Consider the following 22,166-nt stretch of genomic DNA (forward strand, 5'->3'; position numbering starts at 1 on the left):
CATTAAACTCACTTTCAGTTTGTTTGGCTGCCTGTCTTTTCCTATCCCTACCCTTTTTTTTCTCTGCAAACTTCCCCCGATCATCTCTCCCAGGTTTATTGCTTTACCCATTCACCATCTTTCCCCTTTCTCTGCAAAGCTCTCTAAATTTCTTTTTTTAATACTTTTTTCCCTTCCCGTTTCCTACTTCACATACATGTGTCCTCTCTACTGCCACCTCCTGCAAACACTGTAACCCTCCCAGAATAAGACCACAGGCCAAAAAGGAAAGGAGACAGGGAACGCAGAGCCTTATAGAGCAAAAAAATAATGTGAGCCCCATTTGATATTCTTCTTAGCGAAAAACAAAACAAAACAAAACAAAACACAACAATTCAAACAAACTATTTTTTCTATTAAAGCATTTCACTGAAATTCAAACAAAATGACGCTTACGTTTACACCTGCATATTGTCTTCTTTTTCTTATCCTCCCCATTTTCTTTCCCTTTTTTCCCTGAACAAAACCACTGTGCAGAAATACATAAACCACCATCTCATTTTCCCCAGAGTTCATTGTGGCTATAACACCTATGTGTATCTCAAACCTGTAGATGGCAAATTGCTACCACAACTCCATGATTAAAATCTTCCAGGGAGCATACAACACCTCTCATGGCCCTTCCACTGCTCAGAGCAGAAACCTTCTCCTCACTCTGAGCAGCCAGTCCTGGGAGAGGAGGAGAGACACAGAGTTTTAAAACATCATTAAAAATTAGTTTTGAAATGAATGTGAGAAATGTCACAAGGAAAGGTAACCGGCCCAGGCTCACCTGAGCTCAGTAGAATATTATTTTGGAATGGAAACAAGGACCACCAAACCGAGATATTTCCGCGAAGTACCCAAACCATCAGCAAAGGGATGCTTTGTTTTAGGTAGCGGTGACCCTAAAACTAAGCTTAAGAGGACCAGTTCCACCCGCAGGCACAGCCGGTTCTGGCAGGCGAGGCTCGGTAGCCAGCAGTTGGCACTGTTGTTCCACGGGAGAGAGGACGGGCAGCACCAGCCAGGGATGCAGCAGCAGCAGAGCGCAAGCCCAGGGGCTGGTCTTCTGAGCATCACTTGTAAACACAGCCCTGATACACACACATTGCCTGTACCTGAGCACACCCACTTTTCATACACACTCTGCCCATTCATGTCATGAGGAAGGAAAAAATATTTCCATCATTGGTACAAATACCATGCTTGCTTAGACTCTACAAGTGCAAATCTAATCTGTCTGGCAGGACAGGTGGAACACAGAGTGATGTGCTGCAGAAGAGCTGGGAAATTCAAATTGATTTGCCACGTCACAAAGTAGCAAATGACAAAATCCTTCACAAAAGCAACAAGATAATTCCAAACTCACTCCAAGAATATCTAGAAAAGGGAAGATTTTTTTCCAAATAAGAGGGCCCCTCCTCTCCTTCAGTGGTTTGCTATTTGCAGCGCAGCCCAAAGTAGTGGTAGTTAGTGTAGATGAGCAAAGCAAGGCTGAAAGAGGGGATATCACAACGGAAAGGCAGCCCTTGCAGAACATGCTGTTACAAAGGAAGAGGCATTTGTTGATTTTTCCCATCCCAGACCCCTTCAGTACTTCACAAGGCTTGGAAAAGTCAGAGCACAGCAAAAGGAAAACTCAGATCCTGTTTTTTTACAACTACCTTACCTGCTCCTCACTCAAAAAAATGAAATAAAATAAGACAGTTAAAACTACTTACACTTGTGTAGCAGGGGCAGAGAGAATCTCACTGGGAAAAAAATACTGCCTCCACACACAGCCCTTCTCCTCTTAGCCCTTAGTAGTAAAAGTCTTGGCAAAAATGTTAAGTAGGGAAGAATATGTAAGAATTAAATAGAAACAAGTTAAATTTAAAGAAAAGGTAATAAATTGGAAACATCTGGGCGGGAACTTTAAAAAAGAAAACAAAACAGAACAAACCCACCACATTTCATTGTGGATCCATGGAAAAGGAAACCAGTACATGAGTACTTCAGTACATAACATGGGGAATTTTATCAATCTCTAAGCACAGGAGCATGAAAGCTTGTCTGAAGAAAGGGTAGGTATCTGAGCTTTGCCTGTGCTCCTGCTCAGTACCAGAGCTATTTCATCATGATGGGATGCTCTGTAATCAAGGTAATAACTGGCTTTGAACACAAAAAAGATAGAATGGTGGAGAAAATTCTGGGCTAAAAAAATTAGATGGTTAAGGATGAGAGATTGTTACTCAAGGTCTTTCTGTTGGTCACTGGTTTGAGGAGGGGAAAAAGACCTCGTGATATGAGAAAGAGAAAGGAAAAAAAAAAGAAGACTTGCTGAGAAATAACAAAGAAACATTCAAAGAAATTAATTCTGGGATTTGGAAAAGTAAACTGGCCAAGGAGCGAGAGCAGAAGTTTCCCAGTGCATTAAAAAAAATCCAAAAACAAGACACAGCTTTGTCTAAAAACGTGCCACAAGAAAAATATGACAACAGCAGCAGCAAAATCCTTTTCTGCTGTGATTGCAGCAGCAGCAATGCCAGAGCACATCGGGGGGCATGTATACATTGCATTTGGTTCAATAGCCTGAAAAATAAGTAATTAGTTCCTTTGCATTGAGAAAACTTTGCATTTCTCAGACTAGGGAGAAAGAGAAGGCAGTTTAGCACTACATTACCATGTCTGCCTGTTGCAATGGTCCTCATAGTGGGGGAGCAGCCTTTTTGGAGCTGCACCTGAGTTCCTCTAGCTGTTATTGGCACAGCCTCAAAGATAACTTTGCCAAAGAGTTGTCCTTCTGCGAGCACATTCCCTCAGAGCAAGCTTACCACCAAGCACATAATGCCAAGGAAATTTTTCATAAATCCTAAAAGAAAACAGGATGATATTAGTGAACCTCTTTTAATCTGCGTTCAGTATTTATTTACTGCATTGCCTTGCATGGATATCTATATTTACATACATTCTCCTTAGTCACAGCAGTATATAAGCATATGGATAAAGGGGATACAGTGTTGTCTCTTTTAGTTTTACCCCACGCTAAGTCCCCAGTTGTTGTCCAAGGAGACATGAAATATGACTGTGAAAATCAGTGTACTGTATTGAGAAATCAGCAACTGACTTTTGAAAGTCTGTGTCATACAGCAGGGTCTCACTGCATTGTGTAAGTCATGAATGTCCTACATATTCTGTAAATTCACATTAAAAAATCAAATTACAAAGTTTAAATTATTTTTTATTATGGACTGGGGTCTCCACTTGCAGAGACAGAGGTAATATAAAACCCATCAGCTTATTTCAGGAAGACAGCATCAGTTCTACACCAGTTATACCCATTCTGCATTTGGAAGTCCCACCACCATCCCCGGGTTTGCAGCACAGAGTCTAAGAGCTGAGCTTTGCCTGTATCCAGTAATTCAATTTGCTGGTTTCTTTCACAAGGGAAATTTGACACAAGACACCTTTAATCTCACTGCTGCCTCTGCCCATCGCTTTAAAGGAAGCTGCAGCAACAGTGGAAAAACTAGATGCCTCTAGTTAAAGGGAAATCTGGATTTTAAAATGTCACCACTAGACGTCCCCTTAGCTCTAGCCAACCAAGCCGAGGTCCTTCCGTAGCCTTGATGGCTTCTTCCAGCCACCCTGTGCAACACCAGCGGCCAGGAAAGGAGCAAGGACTCTCCAGGGACTCTACCTACCACCTCACAGTTTTTAGACCATGTTAGCTGCACCCATGATTTATGTACTACTGTCACACCCCGTGCTTGCCAAGCAGAAACATACCTTAAGTGTTAGCGGTTGGCTGAGAAGAACGGGTCCATTCAGGCCTGGTTGCAGCCTGTCTTTGCCTTTCTGACTGCCTGGGGAAAGCCGCTGAGGTGGATCTGCACCAATTCTGATCCCAGCAGGTCTAGAAATTTCCTCTGATACCCTAATGAAGAAGTAGAGGTTCAGTGGGTGTAAGGCAAAGCAGCTGTCAAGGGAGCCAGTCTACACTCTCTGTGAATGGTCCTTACCTTTCAGAAGAGAAGATCTTACATTCCCCACATCCTGCCTGTGACATGAGGTTAGATAAAATATGTTTAGGAGGCATGACCTGGCCTGTAGCCCAGCTGTCCGACCACAGTAACCACACTCTTTCCTTATAAACAAGACACTGTTCCTTCTGGGTATCTGCGATTTGCCAGTTCAGCTTTATTCAGCTCACTAGAATGATTTTTGTTGTTGTCGTTGTTGTTAATGGATTTTCCAAAATCAAAACAACAGCTGTGGAACACTGTTAAAAAACACTGCTTTTCCTGAAGCTTTGGTGAAACATGGAAAAATCATCTGTTGCACAGCCACTTGAAGTGGGTTGTTTAGCTGTTTGAAAAAGTTCTCAAGGAAACTTCCCTGAGAGATGTGGTCACCTGCCGAGACTGACACTCACACCTTATGTCATAGCTCAAAAGAATGAGATCATCATCACTTCAGGCATTTCAAGCTGGGATAGAAGGATCAGTTGAGAGTTAAGTTCCGCTCTATCAGAGTGTCAAGAGAATAGAGTAAATGACCCAAGGGAGGATTTTCTTTCTGCTCCCCAATTAAAGCCACAACCACTAACCTTTTCCCTAATAATTTTCGCTCCTCATTAATATAAATTCAATAATCTCTCTGCCAACAGGGAGTATTGTGAATAACTCATCAAGTAAATTGCTTGGACATAGTTACAAATATTCCACTAATAATCACCACAAGATCTCCTGCTGTCTTACTGCGCTCAGGTATTTCACTGTTGACTCTGGTACACACCTGTAATTGTCACTCTAAACAGAATGAGGTTCCAGAATCACTGCTGCTCCTGCTCCTGAGGATGGCAGATCGCAAATGCATACGAAGAAAACACAATCTCTTTGTAACACACCTTCTTATATTCCTTCTCATATTCCCTTCACAGTATCCAAGCCTTGCCACTCGCTGAATACTATCAGTCAGGACACATGTAGGTGATTTAAATCTGTACTGGAATGGTAAGAGTGGAGTTTTCTGTCTTCCAGTCAAGACCCTGCTCAGCCAGAAAGGCCCCTAAGTCACTTTCTGAGATGTGATTTGGCTTTCTTCTCTGTTCTCTCAGAAATTCAAACATATGTTAAAGCAGGCAGAGCATCATAATGTATATGCATTGGAGTTTTTGGGGTGTTAGGGCAAGAAGTAAGTCTTTAAATCACAGGAAGGGAGGTTCGGGTGAGGTGTAAAGGCCTCTTTTCCAGCAGTAGGGATAATGAAATAGTGGAGCGGAGCACTTGGGGATGGTGTGGGATCTTGAACACTGGACATCCTTGAGGACAGGTCACGAAAGCAACCCCAAGAGACATTTGTCTGAAGTTGATTCTCCTTTTGAACATGTCCCCAGCCCCATCACCTCTCTGGTACCACAGTAACACAGTGGGAACAGTCTTTTCCTCTAGTTTAAAATGAGATATGCTCCTCTGGGTACTGTGACAGTAGCAGTTACAGAAGATGCAGAAACTCTTTATCTTTCAGACACCAGCTGGGGTTATTTTACAGGGACAACTTTCCAATCAAAAAGGAGGCAGAGCTAAACCATTTCTTTGCCAACTCCACCCTCCGTAAGTATATGCCAATCTTTCTTTGGACTTTGCCCGTGAATTTGAAAGGTAACCAGAAAGCATCAGATAAGAAACTGGACACATCAAAATAGTCAAACAAAACCTGAAGGACTTTGACAATAAACACGCATGGAGTGAAGACACTTTCACACAGATTCCTCACTTCAGCATGCAGGAAGACCTACAGCAGGAATTTCATTTAGGGCAGAAAAATACGACACTGAGATCTTTATAGCAATCTCTAGCTACTCTCTCTGGTACTTTTTGTCCCCCACAGAGATCACAAGCTCACAGAGGTGCCATCTTCTGGGCACCATACAAGCACGGGACAAGTGCGGGAACGCCCTGAATGGTAACGTAATACAAACAGAGATAAGGGAAGAGGAACAACAGCGAACAAATGCAATGCACTCTGATTACCAGAAAAATCCTGGCTTGCTTCCTAGAGAAGCTGTGGTGGCAGAAGCTGTGGTGGCACCTGAATCAAAGAGGCCTCCCGGAGCAGAGGGCAACATAGTGTTAGCCAAAATACCTTGGGGCTAAATAGATCAAATAAGCACGTCATCACCATGACAAAGCAAAAGATATCCATAGAAGGACAACTGAAAGATTCAGTGTGCTCACGCCACTCTAAAAGGCTTAAACAAACTAAGCTTAAAACAGTTCAGTTGGTTTATCTTTTTAGATAATTTACAGAGCAGTATCGTACCAGCACAGCAGGGCCCACTCAGGACATGGGGATCACCCCAGCTCTGTCCCCTCACCAGAATACCTCTCCTGGCAGAAGCTGGGTGGGATGTGCGGTGCTGCTGGTGGAAGGAGGCTCAGGTGCCTTTGCCTGTGTCCCTTGGAGGTGATGGAGATTTGATGGCCAAAGGGGCCCCCAGCATGGCAGCAGCCCACAGTCATTTACACCAGATTCCTTCAACAGACTCAAATGCACTCCTAAATCAGTCTGAAACTACGGCCTCCTCTGCATTCACTCCTAAACTTAATACAGTTTGTGTCAGATTCATCCTTTCTCTCCCTCTCTCAATCACATCCACGCACACAGAAACACTAAAAAGATAGGCAATTCACTGTTCAGTGTTATTTCATGAGTTCCACTTTCTAATGACACTCCCCAAACCTGCTACCTCTTCTTAAGGTTAAAATACAGACTTTCACTCTGATCATTTCAGAAAGGGTAGAGTTATTGCTTTGCTTCCAGCTAAGCAAATTAACTGAATTTGCAAATCACAGCTACCTTCACAATTGTAGCACTAACACAGGGAAAATGGCACCTCAGCTGGAAAGTCTTTCAGCTCCTGATGTCTGAGAGCAAACTTTCTTGGACCTATGAAAGCAAATTATTTTTCTATTTGAACAGAACTCCTTCCTGCCACTTTGATACCAGGCTGCTATCACTATTCGAGTACGCAAATCTGACCAAGCCACCAACATAAATGTTAAAAATCTCCCTGGGAATAAAAGTACTGTTTGTACAAACTTTAACATCCTTCTCCCACCTTCCAAGCAAAGGCTACTCTAGCAGCTGGTAGAATGAGGCTCTCCCAGTGAGGTGGGAGCGGAAACACGACAGCTTATCCTTATGCACTGTCTTCAGTGTTTTGCTGAGTTAGGAAAGGACAGGACACCAAACACATTCCAAGGCACTTTGCCAAGCTGGGGCCCAAAGGGTAAACAGAAAGTAATACACAGGATGCAAAAGCGTCTTTAAAGAAAAGAAAAAGAAGAAAGGGGCACCAGGTGGTCACTGAAATGATCCAGAACAGAGGAATGCGAATGAACATTTCGAGTTCTGCTCTTAACACCTTATTAAACATATAAGGATCTGTGTCTTAGGAGCAGGCTGTTCTGGGAGAGCCATGTCAGGCTGAGATTTTGCAAATAATCCATCTCCTCCCCAGTCACCGATGAAGTCACCACCTCAGCGCCCAAGCATCCCTCTCTTTCCAGCACTACAGTTAAGCATAATTGCCCCAAACATTTTTTTCCCTGATTAAACTGACTTCCAGTGCCATTACAGTAAATTACCACAAGCAGGTTTTGTTCATTTGCTTTTTAACTGCGGACTCATATAACACAGCGTGCAAACCCTAACGAAGGGCGTTTGTACGCCAGTGAGGGTCGATACCACAGTTTAACAGAGAGCAGCTTTGTAAAGGGAGAACAAGGCTACTGCAGTGTGCTCTAGGGCTTTTACTTCCTATGGCCAGCGCCGGATCTCTGTTCCGTGTTAATGAACAGCTGCTGTTCATTCAGCCATCGAGGTGGTCCGCTGGGACGGGCCGCTGTGGGACAATTCGGAGGGGACACGCCGCATGCAAAGCCCCTCCGCCTATCTGAGCGCTTGGCATGAGCAATGCTGGCCAAACCATCCGTGCATATCACAAAACTCGGGAAGTCACACAGCATCATTTAGGTCTCATGCTCTTTGGTTCAAAGGCAGAGTGGTGCAGAAAAGGGCTCTGCTGCTCAGAGAAATAAGCTCTCTTAGAGCCAAGAGGTGGCCATTACAAAAGCTGTGTTCCTTCAGCCAGGTATTCCAGAAGAGTCTTTGGGCTGTGATGAGGCCTTTCCATCTGGTGGGACACTCTCCCATACAAGCTAATGTTCCAGTGATTTTCATTCAATCTCAGGTGACCCTTTTTTTTTTGAGGAGGTGTGAAGACAGTGTATTAATTGCCGTCTGCTCTTAATTGTTTTTCCTAAGCTAAAATAACTCAAAAGTCAATTATTTAAAAAAAGCCACAAAATCAAACGAACAATAAACAAACAAAACCCCAAACCCACACAGCAACAACAAAAACCCCCACAAAACACACCTTCATGCTGAAATAAGAGTCCAGGCACTTGCAGTAGTTTACTGGAAACCTGCTTAAATACACGGCTTTAATTAAAAGGGTGTAGTTTTGTTTTTTTTACACAAGCCTCAAGAGAGAGCCTTGCCCAGGAAAGGTGATGGGGACAGGGGGTGAAGGCCAGCCCAAATAAAACCTGGCCATGTGACCATAGAATATTTTTGTGCTATCCTTTCCTTCCCAACTAGTTGTCCATCCTGTCTGGGAACCTGGCTGCCTCCCTAAGCACACGTGAAGGATGAGCCATGCTCCCAGCCTATGTGCTGCAGCTTCACTGGTCTCACGACAGCCTCAGTCAGCCTCCCCTTATCTTTATTCTCTCTCCCTCGAAAAAGCAAATAAAACCCCCTGAGCCTCTCCAAAGCCAGTTGCCAAGCAGAAATGAAGCAGAAATCCCAAACAGAAACATTGCCACTAGATTATTTACAGGCAAATACATACATGGCAATTGCTGTATCCCTTTATATCTATTTTCTCACCTTTTTGTTTTGGCACAAGAAATAGGCAGCATGTGACAGTAAGGTCAGGGTATCTCTGGTTACAGCAGTGCCTAAGAAGCGTTGTTCTAGTAAAACGACACCATGTACAAGCCACATTATATAAAAAGCAAAGGAGGCACAGGCATGGGATACGAAGCACTCCAGACACAGAGATATCCACACTAGCCTTAAATGATGAGACTACTGCTACAGGTCCTGTCCAAAAAGCAGAATGCAGTCTACTCTAAACTTGGCACTGCTGTGGTAAAACAATTAGGGATAGCTGGAGAGGCAGTCCCGCTGCTGCAGCTGCCCAGCTCGCACAGCCTGGGTCCCTACGCAGAGCTGCTCTTTCCCACTGTGTTGCAGGGGGCTCACGTGCCTGATAGATCTCTAGTTTGGACAGATAATGTGAACAGAACTAGGCAGCACTGCCAACATCAGCCACAAGGTAGGTGGAGAGTGAGTGGGATGTCATCACCCAAAAGTTCATGAGGCAACCACTACCCTTGCTCGGCACAGGATTCCTGCCAGTGCAACATAACAAAAAGCTGCTTGATTTTTGCAGGTGTCTGTACAAGATTTCCCATCCTCAGAGTGTCCCTTTCTCCTGTTTTCTGTTTGGTTTGACTCCTCAAACTACTGTTTTTCAGCTGGTTTCAAAAAAGCAGCAAAAAATCAGTATAGGTTGGGTAAACATAGCAGACACTCCCCAGAAGGTTCATAAACCGTCCACTAAGCTATCCAGAGCTTCAGTTTTCTACCAAAGTGCCTGAAAACAATTTTTCTGCTTTCCCATTTCGTTAGGAGGCTGTTGCACAGCTCTAACACTGATATTGCAGTAAGGACCTTTCGAAGCTACTGATTGGCGCGTCTTTTCCATTTATTTTCTAATAAAAAAGAATCATACACACTAAGCTTTCTAAATAGCAACTGTACTGGCATGTAGCCACAGTGGAAAGCACTGCAAAAGCCCCTGATGCTTTTACTTTACAATAAATTCAGACAGCTTTGTTTACAAACGGGACTGACCTTTCATTTAACTAACTTTTTAAAGAAAATCCGAGAAAATTTATTAGTCCACTGTGTCAAATACATTCTCTGAGCAACAAACAGACCTCTGATCCCTTTTACTTGCATCCAGACATTTCAAAACTGGTTCAGTAGGTGTTTTTCCATTTCCAGTTAATGGGGGCTTATGGTTTATACACTGATCCTGTTCCCTTTAAAATTAACCATATCTCCAAGGTGCAAGATTAAAAAGGAGTGCTCAAAACCATGAGTTTTTTTCACAAAGATATCCAACTTAGACTCCCCTTGGCCCCACAAATCACATTTCCATAGCATCGCCACAGCGACAAAGTGCAAGACTTTACCAAAATCCCTCCAAAATTCCCAATTTACCTTTTTCCACCTTTTAATTCAAGCTTCTAACTATATTTGTGCAAAAGACCAGAAGATGTTGCATACAGGTATAACCAAATGACAGCTGTCTTCATCAAATCCCTTTTGCAGTCCTGGAAGTGTTGGGAAGCACTTTATGGCAACTTGTTCCCAGAAGAAGTGCTTGAATGGCTGCAAGTTCCCAGCCCCAGGGAAAACCTGGCCAGTGAGAAGCAGGATGAACTTCAGCAACCACAGGGATTATGGTGCTGGAGGAGAACATGAAGGAGAAAATTTAATTCCTTGTTGTGAGAGATTTCAGCAAAGGCTTGAACTTCTGTCTCCTGCATCACACTCAGGTGCTCTCCTCTCATGATTAAGTTAATTGCCATTTGTTTTTTCACTTCTCACTTTCTACATCTTTAAACGTTGATCAAGAGGGGAACAGCCCCACCCAGCAAGCTCGAAGAGGCAGGGGCTTCAGGTCTACATCCAGGTCTAACTGAGCTGTGGCTTGAAGCCAGTTGCCCCTTTACCTCCCTGCCCAGCAGGCAGGGTTTCATCTCCTGAAATCTCCCCTCCTCAGGTTTCTTCACAACATCATTTATAAAACTCTCCTTTTGCTTTGATGAAGAATGAAAACCAGACGTGCTAATCCTCACTTTTTCATGAGGAAATCTTCCATCACCATTTCCTGCCAACCCCAATTGTTGCCTTATTAACATGCATATATTTCAAGGGTACAGACTGCCTCACCGGTAGTGGAAATTTAGATAGGAATTTTGGAGCAAGGACACAACATGCAACACAATGAAGATCTAGATAGGGAGAAAATTTGGGCTATCAATATTTGTACAAATGTGTTTCTATATTATACATGATGATTTCTGCAAAACAGGGAGTATTTCAAAAAATTAAATTGTCCTGAAAGAAAAAAAACAAATGGAAAATATAAAAACAGGAGGAGACAAAATGAAGATATTTCTAAAAGAAAGGGACCTTTAAAAGTACAACGACAGGGCAGGCTATAGTGAACTTAAATACCAGCCTGCAATAAACTCCATGTAACAGGATCCCTCAACCTAGTCCAGCTCTTAGGGAGGTTTCAGCTCCACTTTCCAGGCATATCTCTTCGACCTTGTCTCTGTCACATAAACAAACTGAAAAGAACATATGTTTTTAAGTTTGTTTCTGAAATAACCAGACTGAAGCAGAAATACTGCACTGCCTACACTACTCTCCCCCCACCTTCCTCAGGGGAGAGAGCAGAGAAAAACCATGCGTGTTAGTCATATCAGATGAAGTGCTACAGCGACGAGGATTTATACAAAACAGAGACAAAAAAAGTCTGTTGGTCCCAGCTGCGGGTGAACAATGAGCTGTGAGACCAGGCAGTGACTGAGTGCCAAGGCTCACTCACCTCCAGCCTCGATGGACTCCCCGAAGTACACATCAGCCCTGCGAGTGTGCAAGAAATCACCAGGCACATTGCAGGGACGTGTCTGCCCTCTGCAACGTGCAGAGCTGAGGATGTGCACCAAGAGAACCCTGTAAATGGATTGGGCAGGAGGAGCAAGATGTTGCTGCCCCAGCCTCTGCTGCCCTTTCACGACAGAGGTGGACCACACTCAAGGGACTACAGGTACCGAGGAGGTGTTTTTGTCCATCAGAGGATGCTACAGCAGCCCAAGAGGTGCCCTGACAGCCTCATATGTAAAGATCAAGGATCCTGCAGTTCTAATCATAGTAACAACTTCAAAAGGAATTACCTCTGGTATCAATAAAGGCTGGGGGATCAAGGGATCGAGACCAGCCCTGTCAAGGACTTCAGGGCAGTGGAGGATGAAAGACTGGACACGACCCGACAATGTGGGCTTGTGGCCCAGAAAGCCAACCATGTCCTGGGCTGCATCAAGAGATGAGCATTCTCACACCACTGCAAATACATCATTACCTATGAAAACAAACTGACTGTGTCTACATCCAGCCCTTTCTTTTCTACCCTAGACACTGAGCCCTGCAGATCCTTTTCCTGTCATAGGCCTGCTTGTTCCTTGAAATATAGGCTGCATGCTCTCCACGGATTAGAAAGACATTTTATATCTGTGCCTACAGTAAGTGGAACTATATACCTGAAATGGAAGCTTGGTTTTTCAGGAAAGTCAAAAATTCAGACACATGGAATTTCTAATAATCATTATTATACTCACAAATGGATTTTCCCATTTCTCAGTTTGGAGACTCAAAAGTTTTAAGGAAGGCTTATCTGAAAGACATACTGAATTGGTAGGAGAACCCAAGCCTTCCTGTCAAAACTGTCATTTAATGAGCCTACAGGTAAGATATAAAATACTTCTGTAAATGAAGGAAGATAAAAAAAGTGAATTTCCACTTTGGAGAATTTTACTTGTTGTCTGCCTACAACAACAGTACTGTGCATAACTAGTGGAATCACTGTCACAGTGTCAGGTCTGCAGAGAATATATAGCTATTTATTTTTTTAAATGATTAAAAATTTCAGGATCTAGCACTTCAAAGGCACTGTGCCAACAATGGAAAAAATTTACTTTGCAAAATTTTAGAAAGCTCAAATTGGCTTTAAAACATTTAATAAAATTTTATGATACAATCCTACCCTACAGCGACCATTAATCCCACATGGCTATGGGAGATACCAAGTAACCTATGAAAGCTGGAAAAGAACCTTTTGTTTTGTTTCCAGTCTATAGTGTTTACTAAAGCAATTACAGGAGATTTAACAAATCATCTCAAAAAAAGAAGTTGCTGCAAGCTCCCCTTTCTTGTTATGACAGGCAGCCCCATGACTTATTCTGGGTTCTAGCCCCAGCTCTGCCCCAGCTGTTTTTCCAGTCTTATGCAAACAAGGAATAGTTCGTTTATTTCTGTTTCCTAATCCCAAATTGTATCACTACTATTTGATTTGCAGAGATGCCACACAATGCCCCGGAGAGAGCAGGTTTAACATCATGCTGCCTCATTGCACAAGATGACACAAGGCATGGAAAAATGGTAGGGTAGAAGGTCAAGACTTTTATAAAAGGTAGCTATTTGGGCATAAGTTTGAATAAGGATGCCAGTGAAGTTCCAGCAGGCAAGGTGGTGGGGAAGACAAGCAATAGGCTCGTAGAGCTTGGCAGAATATGATAAGTGGGTTTCACAATACATCAGAAGATTTCTCAATTCGCCAATGTACATGTGAACACCAAAAATTCAGTGGCAATGTGGGAAAAGAAAAGCAGAAGATGATTTTTTTTTTTTTTTTTTTACCTGGGCTGCAAAGCAGACAAAAGGAATGGCCATTGCAAATTGAGAGTGTACTGAAAGTAAAAAACCATCTTTGTGGTCTGCATGCAGCACCTTGGTACTAAATGTGGAATGAAGTGTTGAACACAGCTGTAAATCCCACCAGCCCTGATAAAATTTCTGCTCATAAAGCACAAGCACTCAGGTGGGGCTTCACCTCCTCTGGCAGCACCATTCTGCTCCCACCAGCACTGCCCTCCTCCTGGGCTGCCGTGATGGTCCCCTTCTGGCATGACAGCTCCAGGACAAGGATGAGTTTATCTGTCCTTTTAAAGTATTCTGGAACACCTTGAAAAGTGCACAGGTAGGGTAAAGAGCATCAATGGGATGCTTTAAAGTCTAATCTTCTAAATCCCTGTTCATTCTGACACAGAGCACTGCCCACTAGCAGGCAGCACCAGCAAAACCCAAAATACCATCTGTTTTTAAAGCATCCACAGGAAATACCTGCAAGCAAAGAAACCAGCAGGCTGTTAGATTTTACCTGTGGGGTTCTCTTTACAAGCTATTAGTTTCCTCCTCGTGACGTTGGCTCCTGTCCAAGTGAGATGTACTTCAAAGGAAGAGCTTCCCCAGTAGAGACTCGAAGCTGGAAGTGCAGTCACCAACGGGGACAGGCCACTATGGGACCCTCATCTCCAAGCCTGTGTTGCTTTCACCCTTTTGAAGAGTAAAAGACAAGAAAAAGAAACTTCAAGTGCTTGCTCCCTGCTATGTTTTCTTGTGGCTATTTGCCATGTGGTGCACTGAGGAAAAATGTTGTGCGACTTTTGTGCAGTCCCGACTGCAAGAAGGTGCCGGTGCAGCCCTGTTGCAATTAGTCAGATATGTCTGCTTGTTGCTGGAGGCAAGGAAAGAAACAACATGCCAGTGAGGCTCCTAAAGAAGGTAACATGGAAAACAGCTGTTTATCCAGTGCAAGGAAGTAAAATGATCATTCATCAGAGCTGAACTAAGAACTCCTGTACAGCCCTGAGATGGACCCAAGGGAGCCGTGTGAAGTTACACACAAGGTAAACACAGGAGTTGGCTGGAATAGGAGTCATGTACTGAGGTGAACCCCAACCAAGCTCTGCATTAAAAGGAGACAAGGGAAATCTCGCATTTTTGGAAGGCACTAAGATCTGTCCCAAGAGCTTGATTTGAATTAAAGGACTCTCGGTGAGTCCCTCCCCCTGAATCATGAGTTAAAAACCCCAAACCTCAAATTCTCAAAACGCCTTAGTTGCATGATACAGACAGTAACCTCCAATGGTGTCTATCCCTCTTCTGGGTGAGGAAGAAATGTTACACAGAGGGAGCCACCACCACTGCTCTCTCTGGAAGTAAAAGAGGCTGTGAATGTATGATCACCTCTTCTCAGGCTGCCCCTTTTGCCACTACTTACTTAGCCTTGGGTGCAACACACAGGGTATTTCCCACCAGCATCAGGGGATAGCATGCTGGAAAACTTCAAGACAGGTCTTAGATTTGCAGGATGCCAAAGGAAAGGGCTTTATATTGAACAGAATCAAACAGCAGGGCAGACTAACTGAGGTGAGATATGATGACACTTACTCAGGGCCAAAGGTTAATGCCTCCCCACATGATGAGGGTCAGTATCTGAAGAATCCAGAGGCCACTATGCAGCTACTGACCTTTGCCCCAAGATCTGAGAGGCAGTGCTCACCAGCTCCCAGGTCGGGCATGTGCCACAGCAAAGACAGTCTGGAGCAGAAACTGAGATACTATAGCTAGAAGAAAGAGATAACATCAGTAAACAGATCATGATGGGGAAAAAAGCTGACTTCTGGCTCGGTTTGTTGTAAGCCCTGCTAACACCAAATTGGAGCATGAGGACAGTGCCCAAAGGACAGCAGGCTCGTGAGACAGTGCCTATGTAAATGACACCCATAAAGAAATAGAGGATTACCTTTCCAGAGGATTACCTTTCTGAAGGATTACTTTTTCAAATCGAGTCTCTCTTTTGCTCTCCCCACAGTTCCTGATCCTCCAAAGGAGCTTCTGGTTCTCCATGGGGCTTTTCAGGCCGTAAGTAACACTCCTTGGAAGGTAATGGATCAACTCAGCTCCTGAATCATAGAATTATAGAATCAGTTGGGTTGGAAAAGACCTCTGAGATCATCAAGTCCAACCCTTGATCCACTACCACTGCAGTTATTAGACCATGGCACTAAGTGCCACATCCAGTCACAAAAGAGGACCCCAACAGGAAAAAGGATACATTTTACGGGCTGTACTGCTGGTGCTGGCTGCCCTTCTGCTGGGCCATAGGAAATGTGTGGTGGTGTATATATAGTCTGGCTACTTTTGACTCTTGTGAAGTTTTGCTTCCTCTACTCCCATCAGATGTGGGAGCTCTCCCATGTGGCTGCTGCTTCTGGTACAGCATCCTCCACAAATGCATTCAGCTACCACCGTCCAAACAAGAGGGGGATTAAAGTGCTGAGCAGACTCTTACTATTTGCACAGCCACCCGCCATGGCACCCCACAGCACTCAGCACCAGGGCTGTCGCCATGTTCATTCCAGCTGATGCCACAGCCTGGGGCTCTGCACCTGTTCCAAGGTGTCATGGGAAGAAGAACAGACCAGGATGGTCACTGCCAGGCTGGCGTGTGGGGAAGCCCCTGTGCCTTGATGCAGTGCGAGCACATTTCCACAGCCACTGGAGCAGTGGCACAATAATCTGGAGCAGCTGCAACATTCCTCTTGTACCCCAGGAGTGATCAAAGGCCTGCAGTGGCTTCACTTTTTCAGTGTTACTAGAAGAATGGAACAGTGTCAAGGATACATAGGAATTTCCCTTTTATCACAGCTGGAGCCACAGAGCATTTATAGGAAGCAGAAGGGATAAGTGATCCAGTCATCAAGTATTTTCTGAAATCTCTCTACAGACACAGACATTAGGCACAATTTTCTCCCTGTCCTCATACTCTCCTTAGGGATCCAGCAGAAGTGTTGTACCAGTTCTGGAAAAGTTGGGCCAGACGAGGTCTTTGGAGGTCAGGTACTGCTTTATGGGACTTGCAGTGAAGAGTTTCACTAAAAGTATAAATATATTATACTCCAATCACTGCTAAGCTGTAAGTCTTGAGAGTATGAAAGCAAACTTTGGTCTTTCAAAGAAGAACTTACCAAGAACAAGTCCTTAGCAGACATAAAAATAATCAAAATAAAACAAGAACACATTATTTAAGCGTTTCATTGTTTGCCAAGTATCTCACATGCACCATGGGAGCTAGGGAAAAAAGGTCTTTGCACAGAAACTGCTAAGAATGCCTATTATATCACACTTCCCACAAAGCCAAGGCTGTTATCATGACGGTGATCACCCTCGTGCAACAAGCATGATCAAAAAGATCATGGATGCTTCCATATGAAAAATTCCTTGGTCACTGAAAGAAGGAATCGTGCAGACAATGCAAGATTAAGGTGAGATGTAACCCTCATCTCATTGGGTGTCCTTAAGAACTATACTATGACACATGTGATGATGTGAATATAAAACAAAAAGATGCTAAAACAACTAGTAGAAGTGTTGTCCAGTTCAGCTTACATAATTTGTTACCACACTGGAAAACGTAGCAAGAAGAAAAAAAGCAACTTCACTTCATGTATAGCCACCTTCTAAACACTACATAGACCTTATTTCTTAGAGCTTGAAAGTGAAGCTAGAGCTTTTCCTTGATGCATTAGTTTATCATATTTAATGGCAAAAATGCAAAAGAAGTATTAGTCTTAACACATGCTACCAAAATCTCTAAGTGAAATAGTTGAAAATATGCAAGTAGATATTCCACGTGCAGGACAGACACATGCTATTTTATGTGAGTTATTAAAGGACTAGGCTGAAAATATGCAGACTTTAAGACCGTGTTTTAAGAAATTTTAACTAAAAACACATGCAGAGTATGCATTCTAGCAGATAATTGCACAGAGTGGAGCACAATGCATATAAAAAACAGAAACTGTAGCAACATGCACTTTTAATCTAATAAATACATGTATTATAAAAGTACTTCCAATTTTCCTTTTTAAAAAAGCAAATTTTTAGGTGCTACAGGTCAGCCACCTCTAGAATCTCTCTAATCTAATCTACAATGTGTAAACACACCCAGATTGAGAAAATTCAGAATACTATTTTTAACATATTCCCTTATCCAAACCAAAAGTTCGGAAAAAAAAAGACAATCTACAAATGTCCAAGAAAATATGAAACCTAGAAGATGGCAAGGCCAGTCCTTCTCAGTCCATGGCTCCTTCTTCCAAGAAGTAGGGAGTCTATATTTAAAGGCCTCGCACATTTTCCCATGTTCCCAGGATACTCAGCAATTTGAGATAAAATGAGTAAAAGGGTCACCTCTTTACCTGAAAAGATCGCTGACAAGGTTTGTTCAGGTAAGGAGGCCGTTAAGTACTTTCTTTACCTGGGATTTCTGCAAGTTTTTAAAGTAAAAATCTTCAGATGTCTGACCCACTTTTCCTCCAAAAACTTAGATCTAACGTTCTATATTTTCAATCTATATTATTTGTGTCTGGATACAGGGGACAGGGAACAAAACACATGTAAGCATAAGATGCTGCTTCTCTTTACTTGTCTGAGAGGACTAATGTAACTATAAAACTCTACACCATCAATACAGGAATCACAAACCTCCCTTAGTTGCTTTTGAAGGTGTTCTTGTGTGCTTTATGAGCTTTGCTAGAGAAGGCAAACTTGGGTTGATAGGATGGCAACACTCACTACTTGCTAATAAGATCAGGCTGAGACTTCATTGTTTTTATTTCCTAGAGAAAGAACTGAAATCACATCTGCATTTTATAAAAGCTCCTGAATAGTTACTGACCGACACAACCAGCAGCCAATGCTTTGCCTCAAGAAACTTGCATTGTTTTGCAGTTGGAATTGCTAGATACCATGTCCTCGTAAAAAGTCTGGCTAAGTCATTTAAGCTCTGAAACTGAGAGCTGCATACACTCCCCTGAACAGCTAACAGAAATTGTTACTAACAAGAAGTGTATGTGATAGGCTCTGGGCTGCATTATTTGGCTTCCTTTGTTCTTTAAAGGATACTCACTGTCAGCTCAAAACCTGCTAGTATTTCTAGCTTCTGTGAAATAAAGCTCTTTTGAGTTAGTAACTCAGATGTAAATGGGAAAAAATGCATTTTCCTATCTGTTTTCTGGGATTTAATATAAAACCTGAAAATGCATTAGAACAGCAGGGTAGGGAGCCAGAGGTGCTATGGGACTTAAAAAGTCTCATATATAAAAAGTCTTCACACTATTTGCTGTCAGTTAAGGTGCAGGAGAGGGGGAAACAACTTGTAAAACCCTCTGCCTCTGCAATTTCTCTGACAAACACATTGGCTGAATTTTATAAGGACGGGTCTAGCAGTGAAGCTACAAGTAAGATGACTTTTGCCTGTTACCTCAAGGTTGTTTGTTATCCACACCCTGACGGGTGCTGTAGCAGAGAAGGGTGCTTGTCTTGCCTCGTGGGTGAGAGTCTGCTTTGCCTGCCTGTTCCTAGAAACACAAGTCCTTTTCCTGTTCAAGCTCCCTGTTCTCTGAATTATGGCAGGTCCATCAATCCTTTTTTCACAGTTGCTGTTGAAGGCTATCATGTATCAGACTATTGTACTCCTGCCAGAGAGGCTCACTTGTTTGCCCAGAACAGGCACCACCGAGGCAGTCGTTCTTTGCTTAGCTCAGGATCACGCACAGCTTAGGGCACACACATCACTCTCTTCCCAGAGCATGTGAGCAAACTGGATGTGTTCTGATCCCAAAGCAAATGAGCAAACTGTGCCTTAAAAACTCTCCACAAGGTACTGGATTGAGAGGAATTATGGAAAAATGGGTTCTGGGGTGGACTGAAAATAAGGAGGTCTCTGAGTGCCCTCTGCCACATCAGACAATTCTCTACTCACCCCATTTTCATCTCTCTCCATGCTTTTGCTCCTCTGTTGGAAACACACAAGGATGAGGGCTGTAGCTCAGACATACAGCTAGAATCAACTTGTCCTCCAACAAACACAGAGTATGTTTAAGCGTGGTTGGCATGGGGAGAGGAGACAGGAGCTTCTCCTGTAGCAAGAAAACAGCAATCAGTTACATGGGAACAATGAGGCATGGAGGTGGTAATTGGGTTTCCTTCCTCCACGTCAGACCTGCAGGTACCCAGAGCTTGCAGTAACATGCAGACAGGGTCTAGCAGGATGAGTGTGCCCACAGTTGTTTGCCCCAGCTTCCCCTCCTTGAGATGGAACCTAGTCACCTTACAGATAGCTCTTTGCATTGTGTTGTTCAGGGAAAGCACAGGCTGCCAGGAAAGCCTCGGTCACACTCAATCCACCTTCCAAGGAGCATTTTACAACACCCTTTGTCCTGCAGGGCATCCTAGTTAGCTAGAAATTTTTGGGCTGGGATCAAGTTGGCTTGCACTTAGTCCTGAGCTTCTTGACACGTTCCTACCTGTGAAAGTGGCAATTTTTCCATCTTCACTGGATACCCTATCTAACCAGTAACACTAAAAGGGTCTCTTGGTAGGGTATTCTGCAAGTTAGGTTCCCAGCCCTAGCAGCCACTAACCCTTTCCCTAAATGCAAACTAGAGTACACCTGTTGATTTCAAGAACCTCGCAAAGATAACTTATCACGATGGATCCATCAACCCCTCTTGGAATTGCATAACCCGCTGAACTATTACCATGCACAGAAAGCCAAGTGGGGTATTAGAAGAGATAAAATAATCTGCCAGGCTAAGCCACATCATTGTGGCTAAGAAATAGTGCTCTCTGAGGGTTTAATTTCAGATTGATCTGGGAAGACATAGAAGACCATACACTTCAAAATCAAATGGGGAGAACTCAGAATAGATACAGGACACAAAGCAGGTGGGTTAGGACAGGGTACATCTTGCAAAGTGGTGTAAAAGCATGGATGGCCCTGAGTGTTTTATGAGGATCAGAGAAGAGTAAAAGCCATGTATTGAATTTCATAAAGGACATTACCCCTTTCTGGGCTATCAGCATTTGGAAATATATACATTTTTTCTACAGTGGAGCAGAACCTGATAGTGAGGAACTTGAGCCCATTCACCATAATCTGAGACTCACATTGAGGCAGAGGAACTACTCAGCAATCTGGAATTTCCTTCATTCTCTCCTTGCCTCTACAGCAGTGGGTTTCAGCCACTGGAAAAGAGAGGTGGAAACTGTCCCAGGTTTTACACCTCTGTGGGAAAAGTTCCAAGACCGAACACCCCAAACCGTGCGAAGTCGGTGCCCTGCTGCCGGTACCTCCGGGCACGGCGGGCCGGGGGGGGGGTCCCTGGCAATGGGTAGCAGCACCACCCCAAGCCCCTCAGGGTGCAGATCACCCACCGGCTCGCCTTGAGGTTCACATGGAGCAGCCTTTATCCCGCACTCAGCCCGTGCCTGACCTCGGGGGTCGCGCTGGGGCCGTCCCGGCGCGGGGCGGTGCGCGGGGCCGCGGTGGCCGGGGCGGGGCGGGGCGCGGGGCGGTGCGCGGCGGGGTGCGGTGGAGGGCAGCCGCGGGCACACGTGGCTCAGACCCCCAAAAAGGCGCTCCCCGGCGGCAGGAGCGGGCAGTCCGTACCTCGGCCCCTGCAGAGCTGCCGCCTGTCCGCTCCGTCCAGCCGTCGGTGGGTGCCGGAGCGCAGGGGCCGCGGTTGGCTGTGAAGCGGCGGCTCCCGCCCCCTGCGGAGTCAGCCCCAGGTCCGGGGCGGCCCTACCTGCAGGCACGATGAACCTTACAGCCGAGAGCCACCGCATCCCGCTGAGCGACGGGAACAGCATCCCGCTTTTGGGGCTGGGCACCTACGCCGACCCCCAGAAAGTAAGTCCAGGGGCGCCGGGACGCCCCGCGCCGCTGGCGGGGGCAGGTGGCGGCCGCCCTCGCTGCGGACCCCCGAACCGGGGCTACCTTCCTCCTTTCCTCCCGTCCCGGCTGCTTCTCTTTTTGCTCCTTTCCCCGTGCAAAGTTAAAGCCCCAGCTCTCCCGTGAGCAGAGCGGGCAGTGCGCGGCGCGCAGATGAGGAAAAGATCGGAAGAAATAAAAAAATCCCGCCCAGCCTGCGGTGTTATGCAGCTGCCCCTGCCGCCCACCGCCCCGCATCGGTCCTGGGGTACCTGGGGTCGGGGCGGTGCAGAGCAACTCCTGGGTTGGGAAGGGATGTGACACCCAGCGAGCGCTGGCTCCCCGGCAAGCCGGCCGGGAGCCCCCGGTCTCCCGGAGCCGGGAGAGACGGTACCGCCGGGTCCCCCGGGTAGCTCCCTGCGCCGACCGTAGATAAGATGAGGGATTTCGGACTGTCTTGCAGCTGGCCTCGACACTTTCCAAGGAATGTTCCTGAAACAAAGACCCAAATTCCTGCATTCTGATTCCTGCGGCTCCCACAGCTGACTGCCAGCGGCCAAACCACTTTCAAATACTCTGCATCCTTCGGTTTTGCGTGTCCTGGGCAGGCATCCCG

General features: G+C 44.8%; 1 protein-coding gene and 1 long non-coding RNA gene across 3 annotated transcripts in view; one reads left to right on the forward strand and one right to left on the reverse strand.

Moving 5' to 3' along the window:
• Positions 1-322: 322 nt before the first annotated feature.
• LOC127469886 (uncharacterized) lies at positions 323-22,006 on the reverse strand. Of its 2 annotated transcripts, XR_007904105.1 has the most exons (8): positions 21,823-22,006; positions 19,601-19,751; positions 15,594-15,737; positions 15,223-15,398; positions 14,150-14,325; positions 3,790-3,937; positions 2,684-2,872; positions 323-1,834 (listed from the first exon to the last, which is right to left on the reverse strand). It is a non-coding gene; the product is annotated as an uncharacterized LOC127469886 (long non-coding RNA). The 2 variants fall into 2 exon arrangements; XR_007904104.1 differs by having other exon boundaries at positions 323-2,872.
• The window catches only part of AKR1D1 (aldo-keto reductase family 1 member D1), a 35,146-nt gene continuing 34,242 nt past the window's right edge, over positions 21,263-22,166 (forward strand). Inside the window, exon 1 of the mRNA XM_051784724.1 lies at positions 21,263-21,529. Within this exon, the coding sequence (XP_051640684.1) occupies positions 21,437-21,529 (93 nt within the window). The 5' untranslated portion in view covers positions 21,263-21,436. The remainder of the gene's footprint in view (positions 21,530-22,166) is intronic.

The sequence above is a fragment of the Manacus candei genome, unplaced genomic scaffold (assembly GCF_025592945.1).
Source record: "Manacus candei isolate 608988 ecotype Guabito, Panama unplaced genomic scaffold, ASM2559294v1 h1tg000018l, whole genome shotgun sequence".
NCBI classification, from domain to species: domain Eukaryota; kingdom Metazoa; phylum Chordata; class Aves; order Passeriformes; family Pipridae; genus Manacus; species Manacus candei.